The 22,470-nt window shown below is 42.3% G+C and overlaps 1 protein-coding gene across 1 annotated transcript; it reads right to left on the bottom strand.

The window, feature by feature from the left end:
* LOC134182773 (transmembrane protein 131-like) lies at positions 1-22,041 on the bottom strand. The gene is made up of 32 exons (XM_062650210.1): positions 21,874-22,041; positions 21,729-21,772; positions 20,422-20,459; positions 20,296-20,361; positions 20,115-20,238; positions 19,604-19,717; positions 19,165-19,380; positions 18,863-19,016; positions 18,210-18,266; positions 18,081-18,142; positions 17,929-17,976; positions 17,689-17,864; positions 15,536-15,686; positions 15,286-15,456; positions 15,119-15,223; positions 14,856-14,993; positions 14,693-14,797; positions 14,348-14,434; positions 14,130-14,282; positions 12,433-12,502; positions 12,248-12,374; positions 11,876-12,011; positions 11,343-11,452; positions 10,902-11,150; positions 9,916-10,058; positions 7,080-7,651; positions 4,478-4,796; positions 3,709-3,944; positions 3,069-3,564; positions 2,730-2,861; positions 2,159-2,667; positions 1-2,004 (listed from the first exon to the last, which is right to left on the bottom strand). The coding sequence occupies exons 1-32, from the start codon at positions 21,998-22,000 to the stop codon at positions 271-273; spliced, it is 6,969 nt and encodes a 2,322-aa protein (XP_062506194.1). The 5' UTR covers positions 22,001-22,041; the 3' UTR covers positions 1-270.
* Positions 22,042-22,470: the final 429 nt, after the last annotated feature.

Below are 22,470 nucleotides of genomic sequence, written 5' to 3'. Positions count from 1 at the left end.
TTCAATGCATGACCATCATCTGGTCTGATTTATCTCTTGCTCTTTGCCAAGGTAGATCATACAAAATAGCCACCAATCTACCCTGAACATATATCGCATCATTCAAGCATCTAAAAAGTGAGCCATCGAATCCAAATTGCAACATGTCCTCTCATAAAACTTGCCTACAACGATGGCGACAAATAGCATTACAATAGACCAACCGGCTAAAGAATCACCAGACACAAACTCAACTGCCAACACACAATGTCAATCTCATCAAGTTAATGGTCACTCGCCGCCCTCTTTCGGCAGCCATGACCTCGCCATGGAAGGACCCCATATGTCAGACATGAAAGGATCATATGTTGATGTAGTTGGGACTGGATCTTGTGGAGATCCCTTCTCGGAGTCAACGGTTAGTGGAGCCGTCAGAAGTTCAAGATCTGAAGACGAAGAGTCTCGGCTCATCTCTCTTCTCACGACTTCACTCTTGTCTTCACCGATTGCTCCATGGTCTTTCACCGCAGTCGGCACCTGTGGAACCAGCTCTGTTGGATCACGAGACCATATGGAGCTTAGCCGCGTGTCCCACCCTTCATCGGTTGGTTCACTGGACATGGGTGTGTCCCACAATCCTGCAGACTCCCCTGGATAGAAAGGATAACGAGGCCTTCCTTGATGTGTAGATGGGAAGCTGACATATTTTGATTGCTCTCGTCTCTGTTTTTCAACAGCGGCCGACCACACATCGCTATCACGAACTCCTGCCAATGCAGCCGAGCGTAGGTAATACTCATTGAGGAGTGGTGGAGGGTCGGTGTGAGGAGACATAAGTCGACCTGACGATGGCAACCTTGAGTGTGAAAAATAATCGTCCGGATTGCTGTCACGATCACGTCGAATGCGCCGACTGGTTGAGCGTCGACTTCGTAGCACATCTGCCATTTCCTCCTGTTGCAATGCAAGGGAGTCCAAGTCGGCAGAATCGCCCCACAGATATGCCGACGACGTTGCAGGGAGATCGGTGAGAAGACTTGGGTCAAAATCACGATCAATGCACGACATCCATTCAGGACTGCGGCCTCGAGCAAAACCTTGAAACCTTCGTCTCTCATTTCCTCTCTCTTGTGGAAAAGAGAAAGCATCATATGGATCATCTCTCAGATTGTGGCTCATACGGACAAGACCGTGACCACTCCGGCCGACTGTTTGATCCCAGATAGGATTGTTTCGTCTACGAGGAATGACCCGACTGCCGTGATGATACAAGATAGGAAGTTGGGAGTCGGACAAGTCGCCACAACCGTGAGGTGAAGGAGAACGAGCGTCTTGGGAGTTTGATCTACTTCTCATGTCGGGGACGTCATCAAGAATGTCCGGTGGACTTCTGTGTCTTCTCATCGCCATCCGAGAGAGCCAATACTCTGCATCTGGATCATCAAAGAGTGCACCAGAAAATGGGTAGTCTGAGAGAGTCGATGGATGGTCACCAGGAAACAAACCTTTGCTGCCATTCCCGAGAGGAGACAAAAGAGGGTCGAGAGCAGCCGAGCCAAAGCTACGATTTCTCTGCTGCTGTGCCAGCAATGATAAGTACATTTCTCTAGTCATTCCTTCCGTTGGCATTCGTTCGGGAGGGCTCACTGATCTCTCTTCTTGCTGGGATTCTTTGTATGATGACACACTTGTGGGCGCAGAAAATGCACTCGGCTGCCAAGTTGCCATAGAGGAAGGAAGTTGAGGTTGAATGTCCATCATTTCTGCAGAAATTGGTGACATTTTGTCTGATGATGACGAGTCAGTTTCTCCTTCTATGACGACCGTGTCTGATGTCGACTGTACTTGTTTGGGAATGAATTCTGGAAGATCACTGCTCAGGTATCGCTCAAACAACTGCTCAGATGAGAGTTTCCGTTGTTCCCTTGCTTCCTTTTCAAGCTGCAATTTCTTCTCTTTTGCTTTCAGAAGACGATTGGGTTTGGCTGGTGACTTGGGTTGTTTCCTAGAGCTTTTTCCATCAGTCTACACAACAACACAAACTGAAATGCAAAAACAGAAACAACAAACCAACAAACAATACATAGACAGACAAACAAACAAACAAACAAACAACAAACAGAAAGGCCAAAACTACACAAAAGCAGTCAAGCAGATACACGACAATATGACAACTCACAGTTCTACTTTTCCCTCTTGAGTACGTCTGTTTCTCCATCTCCACTTTCTCTCTCTCTCCCATATGACCCATCATACTACCAGACAACACAGCCGCTTTATCCACGTTCCTTGGAGATGAACAATTTGCCAACTGTTCATCATTCTTTCCCTGTTTCACCGTCGATGCAGCTACAGATGCTGCAATAACAGTAGCAATAGCATGAGGATCAGGAACCGGATCAACAGACGACACTTCACTCTTTGCCTTCAAGCCAACTTGTTTAATACCAGATTTAGCCACTCTCGCTCTCGGTTCCTTTATGTCTTTCACAATGGTTTTCTGGGTTGTTTCCATAGCAACACTGGCTTCACCTACTGTAGGGACCTGCATAGGAGACTTTGAAGGCACGACACCGACTTTGGATTTTGTTGTCTTGTCAACACGTTTTGTGTCTGATAGAGCAGCAAGACCATTCATTGCAGCTTCCGGTCCTCGAGATGAGCTCACAGAAGAGAGAGGAAGAGGTTCTAAACAGACAAATTACTTACATTGTTGATCGATTCAAGACACTTCCCTTTCAATTTGTCACCTGATTTTTCAGTCGATATCACAGACAATCCTATTTCTACAATACTGGCGTCTTCTAGTGGCATCGAATCAGTGGAGATTTTATGTTGATTTAGGCCACTTAGAGGTTCTAGTTTCATGCCAGGTGGACAGCCTGGTGAGAACAAGCACAAACGTAATCAGCACTCGAATGATTAATGATGCAGCAACACAAGCAGTAGAGAAACAGAAACAAAGACAGACAAACAGACAAACATATGGAAGGACAGACAAACACACAGACAGATGGACAGACAGACAAACAAACAGAGAGACAGACAGACAGAAAAATGGACAGACAACACAAATCACATTAACCGACCTGCCAATGCATCAGTTGTAGTCGTCAACTTCTCCTGCTTCTCACCCACACAACTCACAACCGCATCACTCGTCTCCTGCTTCCTCTCCACTTTCTTCTCTCCAACACTCTCCTGCTTCTTTAATCCACTCGCCCTTTTCCCATCTTCATCCGACTTTAGTCTTGGGCGTTTCAGCACAGGACTTTTAGGCATGTTTCCAATGAGCAACTGATCCAACTCCTTCATCCCATCTTTCTCACTTACATGGCTTGTCTTCCTGCTAGACAACGCTTTCCCGCCATTCTCAATTGCTGATGTCACTCCATCCGTCTTCTGTTTCTCTGTCTTTTCTACAACTTTCACTGGTTTTAGTTTCCTCTTTGTTTTGGATATTTCTTTCCTTGTTAATTCGTCTGTTTTGAATGAAGATGCAGGAATGGAGATCTCTCTTTGATCCAACGACTGAACAGTAAATACATCATCTCTAGATATCAGAGCTGCTCTAGACTGCAACTCCTGTTGCAAAGACAAGAACACAAACAGTGACCAAGGGCACTATTTGTATGTATGTTTGTATAATCTGTCTGTCTGTTGTCTGTCTCATTGAGTTGCCTAATCAACAACTCAGTCTCCACATTCGAAAATCAAATACAAACGTACCTCTTTCCTACCACTTGTTGCATCTTTAATAACAAGTTTCTCTTCTTTCTTTGGTTGCTGTACGTCGTGCTTTATCTGCAGTTCATTTCCATTCTCTTGTGTTCGTCTATTACCATGTTTTGCTGTTGTTTCCATGACAATAGAATCGTGTAAAGTAGGTAAAGATGCGGATGTCTTCTTTGTTTGCTTGTGTTTTTTGGTATCTAAGTCTTGCTGAACATGTACAGTTGACACACCTGCAGACCACAAATACATAAGAAACTGTAGCGATCAAGTCATTATTCTACTGACTTCCGTCAACTATTAAGTGAAACATAAACAAACAAACAGACAAACTGACAGAGAGAAACACGTTGACAGACAACAAAAACAAATGAAACATGGACATCCAAACAAAAGACGAACAAAACAGCACCAATGGATAGACAAATAGAGACAAACAAGTCGACAGAAGACACAAACAAACAAAGAGATGAACAAAAACACCAATGGATGGACACAGACATACAGACAGACAGACAACAGACACTTGTTATTTGTGTAATTGGTTGTGACACTTGTTGTTCATTAGCTGTTACTTTAGTTTCACTTGTATTAGCTTTGATGTATAAAAGTATATAAAAACTTGACAGACAGACAGATAGACAGACAGATAGACAAACACACACACACAACCACACAACACGGACAAACACAGGCACAAAAAAGAAACAAAAATTGAGAAAAACACACCTTGTCACTCAAACAAACACAAAATCATCTCGCTTACTTGATTTCTCCTTATCTTTCTCAACCACCACCTGAATACTCGTCTTCTGACTCACCACAGACGCAGTCGGCTGCTTCTCTCCCTTCTCTGCATCAACACTTGCTTTACCCGCTTCAACCACACTGTGGTTCACAGTCTGCACGTCTTGTTTATCCACTCTGTTCGATCCGATGCCCGCTTGTCTCTCAACAGGTTTAGAGCTCACACAAGACGTTCCCTTGGTTTCAACCGTTGCGTTCTTTTCTGTTTCAGACGTTTGTATTTCTTCTCCAACTTGTCCCTCTTCAACGTGTACGAACTCGACACTTTCCACTATCTCCTGCAACAAAACATGAATGTTGCCACACAACGAACTTCACTTGTCTGACAGCATGCGACGTGACAAGCAAACAGACAAACAAAACCACGTATTCACACAACATAACAATGCCAAGGTTCTTGCTGCAGTGTGGCACTGCGTCATACTCCAGTAGGAGTGCACCACACTCATAAACGGTAGATAAGAGTCTAAAAGTCTTACAGCTAAGGGCTGTTTGAGAATTCCATGCTACTAAAACACAATACTATATTACTTAGTAAAGAGCGCTCAATGCAGTTACTGATTAGTCTTCAAACTTCAACTAATTCAGGGCAGCTACCACTTTTTCTAGAAAAAAATGCATACACTGCATGTGTCTATAATAACCACACCCACTCTTGATACAAAAATCGCCTCCAACTTTCATACAGCAAACCTATATGATCACAGTTAACTCAATGAAAACTACACAATGAAAATGATGATGAGGATCATGGTAATACTGATGATGTAACATCATGTGTTGTTCAATGTCGTCGAGAAATTTCATATGGAGGCAACTCCTTGAGAGGAGACCAACGATGCACAAAGGGGTGCACTTGAATCTTACAGTGGAAAAGCAGACGAATGATAGTTCGTTTGCCTCTCCCTGTCACACTGTTCAAGAGTTTTAACTACACACACACACACACACACACACACACACACACACACACACACACACACACACACACACACACACACACACACACACACACACACACACACACACACCTTCAACTGCTCATCCACATGGATGATGGCGAAACGTAAAAAGCGTAAGAAAAAGGAAGTCACTATCTGGTAAATACGTCACAAATCTAAACTACATTGATGACATTTATTCTTTTCTTGTCACTCTCTCGTGTGAATAAACGACTGCATCTGTCGCACTTGATTCAGGCCTTTGCTCGTTCCCGGGGATTTAGGCGATTTTGTCCTCTGTTGCAATTGTGTCTTTTTTTCCCTGTTTGTGACTTAAACAGTCGCTTGCAGGTAGTGCACAGCAGAGGCTGTTGGTCATGACATCTGCTGGGATCGACTCTATCACGAGCCTTCTGACTACTTTGGGCATTTTCTAATTTTAGTCATGAAGTGACGATTGAGTTAGTTTTGCTAGCAGAGACGTTCTTCCACTTCTGCCTGTCCTGCGTAAGCTGGGACCAGGTGCTTGTTAGGCTAACCCTTTTAAGGTCTTTTACGGCTTCATCATGTGTATAGATAACGTCAGTTTATCAAAGTTTGTCCAGTCACCAGTCACCATAAAGTGATATCTAACACATCCCTGATACTATTTTAGAAGTGATACGGAACCACATCTATACATACTGTCATACAACATACAAGGTGCTATAATATCATATCCATCCACCAATCAAATTCCATTAGCCAGAGTTTAGCAAATTCGTAATTTCCAAGTTCAATAAAATTCTTCACTAGAGAATTTGTGTAGGACATCCTACGTATTTTCATAGAGACCAAGGTGGCATTTTTACGTAGGATATGTAGCAATACGTAGAAGTGGCAGCCCTGATAATTCTCCATAATGTGTGTGGGTGCGTGCCACTAGCTACATCATGTATAACAACTTAGCAAAAGATAATGCCACAATCATACCAGAGACCCGACTGCAATCAAAAGACCCTCAGCCATCTGCATTCGGTGAGTGGACATCACAAATGAGAGTTCAAGTGAGACACCAGGTGCAGATGTAAGCAAGTTCTAGGCGCGAGCTACAGTTATGCTAATTTTATGTACAAGTGTGCTGCTGGGTGTTAGGCGAATCTTGTTTACTCGTTTCGATGGCTTGTGGGATCATTTAACAACAGCAAATTACTCCTTAGATTCTTGTGACATACACTGCTGTCACTCTGCCATTTCTCAACACGCTAGACTATTGTATTGGAGGGATGCATCTCACAATACAATAGACTATTGTATTGGAGGGATGCATCTCACAATACACTAGACTATTGTATTGGAGGGATGTCTCACGATACACTAGACTATTGTATTGGAGGGATGCATACTGTATAAGTCTTACCGCTCCTTCATTGCTAACTAACTCTGTTGGTGTTAGGAACAACAGTAAAGCAAATTTACAAGACAGAGACATTATGACAAGTGTGTGTGTGTGTGTGTGTGTGTGTGTGTGTGTGTGTGAGTGTGTGTGTGTGTGTGTGTGTGTGTGTGTGTGTGTGTGTGTGTGTGTGTGTCAAATAAAACAGACAAAAACAAACAACCTCAACACACAAATAAACTCACTCCATTAAGTTTTTCGTCCTTCGTTGTTGCACTCACCGACTGTCCCACACCAGCAATCTTATTCAAGTCGAACACTTGCCCTGCAAAAGGGTTCCCACTATTCCTCGATTTCATACACAACTCCGTATCACGCTCTGGACGCAATCGAGTTGTGTACGCCACCGCTGCAAAATACGCTTGAACCAAAACGACCACCAATATCACAACCATCACAATAAACAGTGTCGTATTAAAATATGGCTCCCACGATGGACGAGGAAACGAAGCCAAATAAACAGGCAAAAGATGGTGAGGAAGTGTAGCCAATAAGTTGAATTCAAGATGACGACCTGTGGACGTCACGATGTCCAATTTCCTGCTGATTCGCGACAGCGTAAAATCGGGTGTGAACTCGATTTCGATTTGATGTGTCGTGTTCGGCTTGATGGTGAACGGTTTGCATTTCTTGACGACGAATCCGTAGCTGGCGCACGACCTTCCGCTGATTTCAATTGATATAACGTCGATGGGAAGCTGGCCGGTGTTCTTCGCAGTAAACGTCTTTTTCAGAGTGAACGAACGCGAACTCGACTCTGCAACGGAAGACGAAAGAAGATTAAGTAAAGAAGATGTATGTAAGTAGATCGATCGAGTTTCCTGTTTTGGTTCGCTTATCTATGAAATGTCTGTCTGTCTGCCTATTCTTCTGTGTGTGTGTGTGTGTGTGTGTGTGTGTGTGTGTGTGTGTGTGTGTGTGTGTGTGTGTGTGTGTGTGTGTGTGTGTGTGTGTGTGTGTGTGTGTGTGTGTGTGTATGTCTGTCTGTCACCTAATCATGGTGATTTAGCTAGATTATTTGATTTTGACATTCAAAGAAATCCTAACATATGTACAAGTAGAATCTGTATAAGAATAAAGTATCTGTCAGTCTGTCTGTCTGTGTGTGTCTATCTACAGTGACAGGCATAATTATAGATCTACCTAGCGTATGTGATATAGTACAAAATAAACACATTTTATTAAGACATTAATTAAATAAAATGATAACGAGGGTTTAGATACTCAGGTTGGTCATGCTGTTTTCTACACAGCTTGTCTTTGCAGTTTTTCAAGCGATTTAGAGTGAAGATTTGAGGTAGTTTGGCAGCTACTTAAATCAGTGCTGTCTAGTATGGGGTTGATTTCTATATTTTCAAAGGAATCAAGTGATGAGAACCTCAACAACCGACGCCAATGAGTTGCTGCCAATGTCTTACTTCTTTGACAGCCTTGATTTAGAGAGACAACCAGCTATTACTTTGCAAAACAACAAAAGACCTTTCTGTGACGTCACAGGAGTCATGCACATGCAAACAGTCGTCTCAGGGCTTGAGCAATGACTGTTTCTTGTTTTACCAATAGTCTATGGACTGTTTAGCCCAATTGTTATGAAAACTTCAGATGTTCTCTGCCAAGTTTACTCTACACACAGGAAACACTGACTTCTGGTTTGTTGCAAGACTGTTGAAGATGAGTGCCGCTGAAAAAATCAGCTGTTTTATGTGGGGCGCCAAATGCTCTATGCACAAAACTAGCATGCTGCACAGCCTATTCATTCAGCTGTTTTCTTGTTTGGTTGTGACAATTTGTGCTGTTTCCTCTCCTTGCCATAGGCTGTGTGGTCTGCAACTTAGTCCAAAACTTGTGACAAAATCGAAACTCGACACGAAAACAACTTTTTCCAACGCATTACTGCAACGTCTGTCGGAAAATCACAAGGGTCAGTTCAAAAATGTCTGAAGAGGTTGTCTGCGGGCAGCAGCAATTACAGGAAACACTCAGGAGAAAGAAAACAGCGATTGCATGAGATGACCGTTTGTTACAGATTCGCTATTGCTGACAGAAAGGCTACGTCGCAAGGCAGCTGAGTGGACGCTTTGCCAAGGTAATAGGCAAGTCCCTATCTGAGAGATCCGTTGTTTGTCATCTCAGAAAAAGGGTGTCTGCATGCGCGTGTCGACCTCCCAGGAAGCCACGTTGACGCTGAACACCTGCGTCGTCTTCACGAGTGGGCAGTAGCACACCAGTACCTGGACACTCGAGGACGGAAAACGCACGTTGTTTTTCAGCTGATGTAACGCAATGCTAATCCAAACCTGTGGCACTGGTTGAAGGTCACCGCTAATCAGCACCATCTTGAAACACAAGAACAACTCTGGGAAGCTTATAGACGAGAATTCCCCAAGACATGGTCGGAAACTTGATAGTGTGTGTTCTAAGGAGGAATATGGCGAGATCCAGAGAGCAAAGGAAAAAGCCACTAAGTACTGAACCATTCTTTTTAATGTCATTAGTCACAATAAACTTAAACCTGCTTTTATAAAAGCCACAACAAATCTCAGAGAAAGCAAATCCTTCTAGTCTATCGTTTCAGTCAGCTAGGTGCCAAGTGACTCACTCCTATGCCTATGAAAATTTCAAGGAAAGCCTACATTTAACGATAAACCGACTATACAAATGTGTTGCTATTACTCTGTCTGCAGGAGTCAAATGCAACAAGATTAGTGAAGCAGAACTTCCATAAACTTTAATTCAATTTACAATTGTGATCACCTGCGCTAGATTTATCTAGGTGGATCTATAATTATGCCGGTCACTGTATCTCTCTGTGTGTCTGTCTATCTGTCTGTCTGTCTGTGTCTATCTGTCTGTGTGTCTATCTGTCTGTCTATCTGTCTCTCTGTCGATCTGTCTATGCTCAGGTTTCAATAGTAAACTAATGCATGTACTTGTTTGTCTGTCTGCCTATTTGTGCAACTGTCACATTTGTCTGTTGGTCAGCAGAGTTCTCTTCAAGAACTGAATGATATGATTGCCTACCGTTGCATTTTGCGAGATACGATGCAGTGAAGTTGAAGTAGAGTGGCATGTGATCGTTGCCTGGATCACGACCATCAAGAGTAAACATTGACAACACGCCTTGACCTTGGACTATTACTCCATCCATTATGGTTAGATTATTCCTGGAAAAAGCAACGAAATACACACACACACACACACACACACACACACACACACACACACACACACACACACACACACACACACACACACACACACACACACACACACACACACAGGGTTCTCGCTACAGCATGGCAGTGTGGCGCTGTGCCACGCTCAGAAATGGTAGATAGAAGTCCAAAGTTTGACAGCTAGGGATTGTATGAGAATTCCATACTACAGTACTGAAACACAATACGATATTACTTAGTAAAGGTGACATTAGCTACAAATCCAGGCTCTTACAAAGAACACAGGATATTAGCCTAGCTCCGTACGTACTTGTGGTAATTGCAGTCCCGGATGCTCTTCCTGTGACACGGAAAGCACACGTCTTGTGACAATGTCTGAGAAGTGTAGCACCTAGAATCTACTCTAGACTAGTCATGGCTTCTTGTGAATCAACAACATTGGTCCATGCATGTCAATCAATGCCTGACTAGACAGACTGTCTGTAGTTTCATTCATGAAACTTGTGCATGTGCAACCTATGAACATCGCTAAGAAGGGCTGAGTGGCGGCCGAAGTTAATTTCCTTGCCAGGGCACTTGAACGTATGTTACACGTGTACACGCAATAGCTACGATGTATTTATACCTCACTTAAGATCGGCTCAAGTGCGTATGCCCGACTTAGACATGAACCCACCCATCCCGCCACGCTCCCAAAAATCTCTAGTGAGAACCCTGCGTGCACACACACACACACACACACACACACACACACACACACACACACACACACACACACACACACAAACAAGCACACAGAGACACAGACATGTTATTAGTCAAACATATTACCTCACTATTAGAAGACTTGTAACTGTTTTCTGAGATCTTGGCGAAAACTCAACATTAATCATGGTATGCCCACGAGGTTCAACAACAACGGTCACGGCAGCATTGCTCGTCTCCACACCCAGCATGCTATAGAGAGACGAACGAGAAGCCGTTTCTGAGTTTGCACCAGACGTGTGATGTGCTCTTGCATCAGGCAAACGAAACGTAGAATCATCGTGTGTGTTCATCACATAAGCATCAGTGCCCATCCTGAGACACAAGAATTCACCAATTTAATTATTGTATTTGCAGAGATGCATCTCACAATACATTAGACTATTGTATTGGAAGGATGCATCTCTCAATACATTAGACTATTGTATTGGAGGGATGCTTCTCACAATACACTAGACTATTGTATTGGAAAGATGCATCTCACAATACATTACTGAGACGTGATACCTTTCACTGAGTAAGTCCAGTGCAAGTTCCGGGTTTGGATAGTTTGGTAACATGACTGCTTGCACAACTAGCACAACATCAGCCGGATTCTCAATCCTAACCGACATCACCTAGCAAATACCCAACATCATCACAAACACAAATCATGCACAATAAAGCAACAGCAAACCATTCCATTCAATTAATAGTAAACGTACTAAACTGTAGTCTACACACAAAAATATAATAACATAATGTATGGACAGCTTTGAGTGCATCTCTCATAGAGAAAAGAGTGCCGGCCTCGCACGTCCTCTTTATGTTTCGTAGTCAACAATGCGCAAGCAAAGAATTGCAGCACACATCAAGAAGCCACGAAAAAATCATCATTTATCCTACTGCCTGACTGTAAATGTAAACACACTGTTTAATTAAGTAAACAGACAGACTTGTGGATGGGTGGGAGGCAAGGATGGGTAGGTGGGGTAGGTGAGTGGGTAAGTGTGTCATACACATCGAATGCATAACATGTGTACGTTGTTGCTTTTCCATACCGTTGAGTTTCCAATGTGAGTAAGTGGAAATTTCAATGTATCTGCTGCTGTTACTAACGGCCATGACATGATGGCTTGTGCTGAGATAGGGAATGTCACGCCCGCATCGGCTTTTATCTTGTAGCTCACAGAAAACCTTTACAAAGACACACACAAATGTGTTAGTAGGCAAGTACATATGACCACCTGACAGCCAACTATACACCTGTATCCTTCTTTGTCTATGTGTCTGTCAATCCATTCGTCCATCTGTCTGTGACTCTATCTGTCTATCTGTCTATCCATTTGTCTGTCTGTCCATCTGTCTGTCTTGTCTGTCCATTTATCTGTCTGTCCATCCATCTGTCTATCTCCTAAAAACAGCAAACTGACTGGTTTTTCTCTGTCTTTTCCAAGTTTTCCCACAGTGCCATCAGCTTCTCGTGATCGCTCGTATCTGCAACTGCAGCCTCATGTCGAAGAGTGAGTCGTGATAACCACGTCTTCCGGTCACTAACACCTGTTGCCAAAACACACACTAGCAGTTATAAACAATCGCAAATATACAAATGACCAACCTTGGGCAGTCAATCCCACATAATGAGTAGAAGCCTTACCCAGCATTGGATCAACTTTAAACCATCCAAGCTGTACAAGATCAATTCGTTAATAACACTTTGTAGTGATTGGTAATTTATAGACAAGGAAAAGAGATAACGTAATAAGTGATGACATCAACATGCATGCAAACAGTTTTGGAGAGAGAGAGATATGCAAACATATTAGACAGATCAAGTACACAGACAAACACAGACAGACAGACATACAAATACACAGACAGACAGACAGACAGACAAACACACAGACAGACATACATACATACAAATACACAGACAGACAGACATACAAACACACAAACAGACAGACAGACATACAAACAGACAGACAAACACACAGACAGACAAACACACAGACAGAGACATACAGACAAACACACAGACAGACAAACATGCAAACATACAAACACACAGACAGACAGACAGACAGACAAACAAACAGAGGGACAGACAAATACACGGACACACAAACATACAGACAAACAAACATACATACAGACTAACATAAGACAACCCTTTATTGCATGGGGAGCTACTGCAAGTGATGCCAACATTGCCTCTAAAACAATGGCGCATTAAAAACAGTATATGCAGCGTCACTCAATTTAGAACTATTGAATACATTACACTAATATAAAATGCTCAACTCTTTTAAATATTAAATCCGTTACTCTGACAATCCCATTCGCCTGAGTCTCTCTTACACCACAGAATACAGGAGCAACAGATGGCATTCCTACAGACCTCCTTCCTGATCTTCATGATGTCTTTCAACATGAAAAGGACGACCTGTAAACCCCGGTTCACAGTACAACACTGGCACAGCGGTCTGCGAGTGTCCTGGATGCTGTCAAGGACGCTCACACGAGTGTCAGAGAAGATGCTGGTGCTGTACCGTTCACACAGTATTGTGTCTGACGAGCGTTCATCGCACAAAGAACACACTGCAACAGTTGTCTGGTGCTGCAACGTACCCACGACAGACATGGATGATGACATTTCGCTTTTGTTTCTGCTGTGCTGTAGTCTTAAGCGATTTCTTTCATCCTTAGGTCTTTTGTAGTCCTTTGACTGGACGTGCCAAACGCAGGGAAAAACCCACGCACAATCAATGAAAACTTTCATCGATGCCATGTGAACGAATAGAATATCCCGGATACGTCCAGCTGCTCTGACTGACTTTTGATTGGTTGAAAATGAGCACGTGATGTCATCGAACGCTGACATGTTCACAGTGTGACGCTAGCCGGACACTCGTGCTAGCGTCGCATACTGTGAACCGGTTTAACTCCCGTGTGCTCCTACTTGGATGGTGTGAAGAATAGCTTTGGAACTACGAGCTGCTATTTCTCCAATTAGATCTTCATACTTGCCTAGTTTTCTTTGTTTGGCATCTGTCATTCTATCATCAAATGGGACCGTCGACTCAACCAGAGTTACTCTTTCTGAATTGTAAATTACTATGTCTGGTGGAGCAAACAGACTGTAGAAGGTATAATTTGAACCTGGAATGTCATACTCAAGTACAGACAGACAAACATATATACAGACAAACATAAAGACACATAAACAAATATGCAAACAAACAAACAAGAGACAAAAGAGACAGAACAGACAGACAGATGATTGACTGTATAATTAAGTAAACGACTCCTCACTTCTGTTTCGCCGTTTCCTATAGTGAAAGTTCCCTGTGACTTCAAAACAAACTTGAGTCGTGAATCAGGTGGATTCGGTGTCTCCACAATATGCAAACGAACGGCATTCTTAAAGGTGCTAACAACAGACACCGTCTTGGTTTCGACACGACCCTTAGTTAAACAAATACAAACAATAGTTGATAACGTGTGTACGAACTACAATAAAATGGGTTTACAGGGAAAGCATTCTTGAACTTGACAACAGGTGAGCTGGCTTCTAAATGTCCCAATGCAATCTTGTAATATATAGGCACATGGAGAGTCTAAAAACATGAAACAGGCTTCATCAGTTATCCACCCCGCTGCTACGTACTGCAAGATGCATCCATCCAATACAATAGTCTAGTGTATTGTGAGATGCATCCCTTCAATATTCTAATGTATTGTGAGATGCATCCCTCCAATACAATACTCAAGTGTATTGTGAGATGGATCCCTCCAATACAATAGTCTAATGTATGAATATCTGTCAAATTAGTGAGTCACTGACAATATTTGTGCATTGTGAAAGCGTCACGTACCATGTATGTTGTATTGACAATAACCTCTCCACTCTGATTAACGTCTGATGATGGCGGTTTAAGTTTTGCTGAAAAGACGGCCGAGTAGTTAGACATCACGGTGACCTACAATTACATTGTCTCATTTCAACACAACACTATTGCTACACAGCAAGTATTATACGTTCGATTGCTTGGATTGCTGAGGCTGCTTTCCACGATTTGTATTTGGAAGGCCTTTGAATTGATGAGCAGCAGGCTGTGTTCCAAGCAATGTCACCTTCACATTCTTCAGTGAACTGCTCCAGTTTAGTATTGTGATCTAGCACAATAGGAGAAAAGCCGTAAGACAAAGAGACAAATAGACTAGACATACAAGAGACAGACAGACACACACAGATGGACAAACAAACAGACAGACAGACAACACAGAGACACATCACTCACCGGCACTGGATTTCTGTTAGTAACTCTGAATGTCATTTCTGTCTCAAAAAGCAAGTTTACTGTCCCATAGTCCAAAACATCTTCATTACCACCGTCTACATGATACTACACAAATACAAACACAGTCAGATCATCATTTACTTTCAACAAGTCCATCACGATTCTACCTTCATCTTGCCACTATATGTGTGTATGGGCACTGTGAAAACAGATGCATTGGTGAAGAGTCTTAGAAACGTTGAAACATCTATGTCTGATGAGTTTGGAGTAAAACGAACTTTAAGAGGTGACACTCTTGCAGATGAGGGAATAACAACTGGCGGTAAAAATTCAACCACCTAAATCATCAACAACAAATTAGCTTTGTTAGTACACACACGCACGCGCGGGTGCACACACACACACACATGCACACACCTCAAACAATGTGACATCCGATGGAAATTCGGCATCGTAAATGGCCAACGGAAAATCAAATGTGTTTGTCAACTCAATATCCTGAATGACAGCTTTGAATGGTGGCGGTTGAAGAAGAAAAGCAGCTTTCTGTAAAGATGCATATAAAACCCTACAGACAACAAATAAACAACCATTACACTTCTGATTCACATAACAATATCATAAGTTGCATTGCATCCCTCCAATACAATAGTCAAGTGTATTGATATGCATCCCTCCAATACAATAGTCTAACGTATATCACAGTCATTGGCCCAAAGGATGAGGTAATTTCCCACTATAAAGAGCTGAAAGATGACCTCCCCAATATTGGTCTCGAATTGACTGACAAGAAACACAAAGATTTTGCATTACATGGAATTTCTGACTGGAACTTGAATATACCAGTAAAATCAGAAGGATTTGAAGTTCTGGGGACTCTAGTGGGATGTGATTTGTATGTGGAAAAATGCTGTCTAGCCAAATTTGAGAAAAAAAGCAATTACTATCCAGACTTCCACAACTTGAAGATGCTCGGATAGCAAATCTCATTCTTTGGTACTGTGCTGTCCCAAAAATAATGTACCTTCTTCGAACGGTGTCCCCAAGACTTATAAGCACAATGGCAGGACTTCATGACAGCGAAATCATTAACACTTTTGAGAAAATCATATGCTATGATTTGTCAAAACAACAACAACAACAACTGACACTCCACATCAAGAATGGGGGATTCGGCTTAACGTCATCCAGTGATACTTCCACATCACCATTCCTAAGAGCTTGGGCTAGCACCTTAAACAATTTAGGAAATAGAGACAAACGTCTGGGTTCTCTCTGCGACAAGCTCACTGATACCTTTGTTGATGGGTCCCTATCCTTAGCAGCAGATTTGAATAATTGAATAAAGCTCTGGAGGATCGTCACACTTCCTGTACAACAACTGAGCCACTGGTTCCTTCTTGCGAGATCTTTCCAATTGTTCAAATAAATTACAGTCTCGACTGCAGTCAATCAAAAAAAAAAACAGTTCCAACAATTCTTACAGAACTGCACTACAAGAGAAGATAGAGCAAAACTGATTAGCTGTGGTGGACCGATGGCAGGGGTTTGGCTAGATACAGTTCCAGTGTTGCAGAAATTCACTCTTAGCTGTGTTCAGTTTAGAACTGCAGCACTTATGTGACTAAGGGCGTGTCTTCCGGTACTCGGAAACATTGAGAAATGCATACCCCAGTGTGGTAAAGGCATAGACAAACAAGGCTATCATTTGCTCACGTGCAAATTTGGAGGAGGTTCAATATTCAGGCACGACCATTTCCTACACAACTACTACAACATGTTGCAGGAAGTAGGCTTCCATTACCGTAAAGAACTGACAGCTCAATTCCAAAACAAGCAATGCCCAGACATAGCTGTCTATCATTTTCATGAGGGCAAAAAACTACTGTTAGACATTACAATAACACACCCTTGGGCACAAAGTAACATCTCAGGGAGCAGCACTACGACAGGATTACAGTAGTGGAAAAAGAAAAAGAAAAGGACAAGAAGTACAGAAAAACTGCCAAATCCCTAGGACACATCTTTCGTCCAATTGCAATTGAGGCTTTCGAAAGCTGGGGCCCCAAGGCTGAAGAGCTACTGACAGAGCCGAGCATGATGGTGCCCATGCAATTAGAAATGCCAAGCCAATTCAAAGCACAGTGGTCACGTCATTTGTCTGTGACACTTCAACAACTAAATTCGAACATGATCAATAATCGGGCATTGGCAATTGTTGGCAAGAAGGAGTCTGATACCAGAGTGCCAGCTAACTTTGCCAAATGCCAATTTGGTTCTGACTTTTCCTAAATTTATGTTCTTGTGTGTGTGTGTGTGTGTGTGTGTGTGTGTGTGTGTGTGTGTGTGTGTGTGTGCTTGGTTGCGTTATAGTTTGCATTTTAGTTTGTGTCGTAGTTTGCTTTTAATTCGCCTTGTGCTTTTGATGACAGTCCTGAAAAATATCTATTAAGAAATGCATCCCTCCAATACAACAGTCTAATGTATTGAGAGATGCATCTACCTCGCCAATATAATAGTTTCCTAATCTGTTTATTCTATCTTGCCTCCAACAACACAGTACTACATACCCTTGAAGTACATTTGCCTGATATGGAATTTCTATTTTCTGCATCTGCTCATCGCTCGTCGACAATATCACCTTCCCGTACTGTAATCGTCTCACATTAGCTTTACCAGGATTATAATGAATAGTCGCAATATCTTCTGGAACACGCTTAGGAAACGTAGATTTCAAAACAACGGGCTGCAGAGATAAAGGAGTACACTGTGAATCAAAACGGTTCAAATTAAAGAAACAGAAAACGAACCTTGAAATAGAAACTGATGGCTTCATTTGGTGGCTCAACTGTAATGGACTGAAGACAAATAATGTCAGTAAAGACAAAGGTAAGAATGAAAAATGATAGTGCACAGCTGAACAACAAATACTAAAAATAAATGAATTAATACATTTTCTCACCTTCACCTCCACAGGTCTCGGTCCTGTGTTGAGCAGTTGCAAATGAAGAGAAATAATTTCATCTGTTCACACATAATGTCCACATAAGAAACAGACCACTTTAGTTCACAACAGAAATAACGGCTTCACCGATTGTTCGAACTGTCCCGAAATCCAGCACATCAAAATTTGACAATATTCCACCATCTAATAGACAATACATTGCTTGTGCTTTCACAGAACAGTTACTGTTAATTAATACATTAGAATGGTTGGTGTGACTGTATGACTACACTGCAGTCTGTCTACATGTCTGTCACATAACATAACAAGCATACTGCACAATCAACAAGAACACAAAACTTGTGCTTCCCTCCCCAAATTCAACCCTCAACTTCATTTCCTTGTGTCACCACAAATTGCCAGGAAACCAACTACTGAGACAGAAGCTGACAGAAATTAACTTCGCACGTCTTGCCTGTCACTTTCACAACACAAAGGAAATCCTGTGTGAGTGGAGATGACAGTCTACATCCTCCACAGCAACAAGAGATAGACAAAAGAGTTGTGAAGACAATGAAATGCAAACAACAACCAAACAAGAGGAAAACACAACAACAAAGCCAACTACATACAAGATCAATAACCGTACAGATACAACTCTTAATTGTGTTGCTTATGTAGTAAAACTGTTGTACATGTAAATTGTAATCATACCTCTCAATGCTGGTAATAAAAAGTAGAAGACTGTCAGTCTGTGTGGTCATGTTTTATGCTCAAGTTGAAGGGGATAATTTACTTACAGTCGGTAACTTCGACTTCGACAGGAAGAACAATCTCTGATCGTTTATTCTGCTCCATGTTTGTCTTAATGCGAATGAATGCCGTGTGGTTGTTTACTACGCGGCCTATAAACTTTGCCTTCATAACAGTTTTCGTTTGGTATGGTCCAATTTCCTGTTAGAAGAAAATACAAATACACACACACACACACACACACACACACACACACACACACACACACGCACACACACACACACACACACACGCACACACACACACACACACGAACAAACACACACAAGTGAGAGAAAACTGCACTCACCCATATCTTCTTGAGAGGTTCCTCCTTTCGCCTATCATCAAGTTTTGGTAACTCCAAGTGCAAATCTCCATGGCTCGTGTACATCTCTGTAACTTTCAATGTCGAACCATGAGGATTATGCATTTTGATTGTTGGAGAGTATGAAGTGTTGACTAGAACACGTGCACCCAAAAAGGGGCGTAAACGATAGGGATTAGTAACACCAGTACCGAACACCTACACAATACAGAACAACTTAATACAGCAGCAGCCACATCAACACAAAGCAAGCAAGCAGGTGTGTGTGTGTGTGTGTGTGTGTGTGTGTGTGTGTGTGTGTGTGTGTGTGTGTGTGTGTGTGTGTGTGTGTGTGTGTCACTGTGTGTATGTTTGTGTGTACGTTCGTGCGCACGTGTATGTGTGTGTAGACCAATTAAAAACAAGAATATTTGTTATTAACCTGAAAGGGTATGACTCCCTGGCTGGTGTGAAGGTACAATGTATTCTCTGCATTTCCTATCATTCTCGCTAAGAAGATCACTTGAAATAAAGTCTTCTGACCCGCAGGAACAACCTACAGCAACAACAAACAGTTAGAATCAAAGAAACAAGAGTTACACAAAGAATTGAAAATAACAATGCTACACTAATCCTTCCATGTCTTTCTGTCTGTCTGTCTTTCGTCCATCCGTCCGTCTATCTGTTTGTCTGTCTGTCTGTCAATACATATCATTCAAATACAACAGCTGAACAACTCAAACGACCAACGCTATCACAAGTGGCTCAACCCACAACCTCGAAATTCACATAATGTCACCTGCCTGTGCATCTGGATGTCTTCTGTTTGTTTATCTTTGTTCATTGTTTTCATACTTTTCCAAGCATGATTGGCTGTCTGTCTGTCTGTCTGCCTGTCTTCGTGTTTTTCTGTCTCTTAAGTAAGTGTGTCATTAGCAGCTATGCTAACTCACTTTCGCTTCAAAAAATGAGCTATGAAAGTGCTGCGTGTTGCCTGAGATAGAGTTGAGATGGAGACTTTGTCTCTCATGGAGATTATGTATAGCAACAGTCTCTATCTTTGGCATGCCGACAGGCCTAAACAACATAATACGTCACCATGTACAACAACTTGCAGCAACAACATGGACGTACTGTTCATTGAAGTCGAGATATGGAGGGTCAAGCTGTAGATGATGCTGTGTGTAAATTGTTCCTCGCCTGTAACACAAACTATCTATAAACTCGATGGTACAGTACACTATTACAGCATTCAGTTACCTTGAAAATGCATCACTGGCAGAAGCACTGACAGGAGCCTGAACAAACAAAAACAAATGCCAAATTGCTTGAGATCATGTACAAAGCAGTCATAATTTCCACAGGTCTGCATTCAATAATACTTCAACTCCTAAGGAACTTGGCACCATTGTAGTCTAGTTTAGCACTTATCTACTCCATAGTGCTAGTGCTCTAGGTTATACCACACTAACTTGTTTTACTACAGACACACCATCAAAAGCCATCCAAGAAGCTGCCATCTAACCTGTTGCAAAACTACTCAGCTACACAAATAGGTTTCTTGAGGTTATGCCTGCAGCTTCCTGTCTTGCACAGACAAAGACAAGGCAAACATTTAGGAAGTAGAGAAAGTCTCTACTTTGAATTTCAATACACAAAAGAGTAACGTCAGTTAGTGATTAACATAGACAGGTTTAAGGTTTGAAATCACAGTTATACTACCAATCACCTTACCAGAATTCAAACTCAGAAGAACAGATCGATTGCCATGACTACCCCTAATGTGGATACCAATGTGGATACCAGTCAACAGGGTCAAGATGTGTAAAGTACACTTGCAATAACTACAACCATTACAGGACAAAGAAACCACAAGAACATAAATGGAGACATCACACTCAAGCCTTACTTATACAGCTCTAAACAATCATCTAAGGCATGTGTTAGATTTCAAACACCTTACTAATCTAATTGTAATATAGCAACTAGACATTGCAAATTATGATGACCTAAGTGCCAATTCACTCAGCTAAGACCCACTACCCATTCCATATTTTAGTCATCCAAAATGCTACTCTCACTGGCACGTAATAGGAGCTTTACTTACATACTTTAAGTTGATGATAGAATGACAGCTAGACATGCGTTGAGTAATTCTATACACAACTACTGCTTAGCACAACATAAGCTAAATTTTTAATTCGTTCCAATACACCAGGAGAGCACGAGTGAAGCACGCGTTTCCGTGGCAACGAAGAAGGCTCGCGAACACGAGGAGAGAGCACCCACAACAGCTGCCTGTTGTACAACATGAATGGTTGCCAGAGTCTGGCGCAACAGAGGCGTCGACGCGCACCATCGGATTGAAACTATGTGCGCATTGCTACATTGTACATCAACACTTCCGGAATAACAGCGGCATTCAGTCGCGCCACGAAAATGGCAGGGCGCCAAATCATTGCGGAATCCTATCATATTCACTCATAAAGTCGGCACGCAGTCTTCAGTCAGCGTTTCTCAGTCAGCTCAAACAACAAGAAACACTCACTATAACAGCAATTGCTTACCTGCCAACGTGACAAGGGCGGAATAGCATGAGGCAGACTGAATTCTATGAAAGAAACCGCAACAACAGATGAGCGGACTGCTTCTCAGTAGGAGATAAACGAGAGCTAGCTCGTCAGGCGCGAGTCGTGTGAGAAGAACGTGTACCTGGAGAGACGCTCTGGCTGATTTTCGAGTCTCCAACAGCAAGGCATTGCAATAGAAACGAGATAGATACGAGAGGAGTTGAACGACGCGGCAGGCTGATAGCAGAGGACCGCCGTTCGCGAGTCATGCCTGCAGAGTAGCCCAAAGGGAAGCACTCGTACCCGCCCTCTACGCGAGGCCCGGCTTTCCTACATTAACGTGCGCTAAGCGATGACGTCATGATAAACTAATTACTTATGTCACGGGTAAATCACGCGAACCCGGTCACCCGTGTCTTAAAGCCAAACGTAAAATGGCTGCATTCTTCTAGGCAAAACACTCTGCAGCTCCAATGCTTTGTCAAAGTACTGCAATTACTAATAATCAGTCTACTAGCTAGAGAGAATGAATTAATCACGTGACTAGCGTGTGTGTATACTGTACATGTACTGCTACTATCATACTATCATAATCATACCGGTATTTTTAAAGTACAGTCCCACCCACTCTCCGCCACAAAATCTATGTAGGAGCCAGTGTAGGAGCCAGAGTTGTAGAGAGCAACATGTACAATAGGAGGTTGGATATACTAATTACCTATTAATTAATGTGTGTGTC

Source organism: Corticium candelabrum, chromosome 7 (assembly GCF_963422355.1).
Source record: "Corticium candelabrum chromosome 7, ooCorCand1.1, whole genome shotgun sequence".
NCBI lineage: Eukaryota > Metazoa > Porifera > Homoscleromorpha > Homosclerophorida > Plakinidae > Corticium > Corticium candelabrum.
This window is presented reverse-complemented; position numbering and strand designations above follow the sequence as displayed.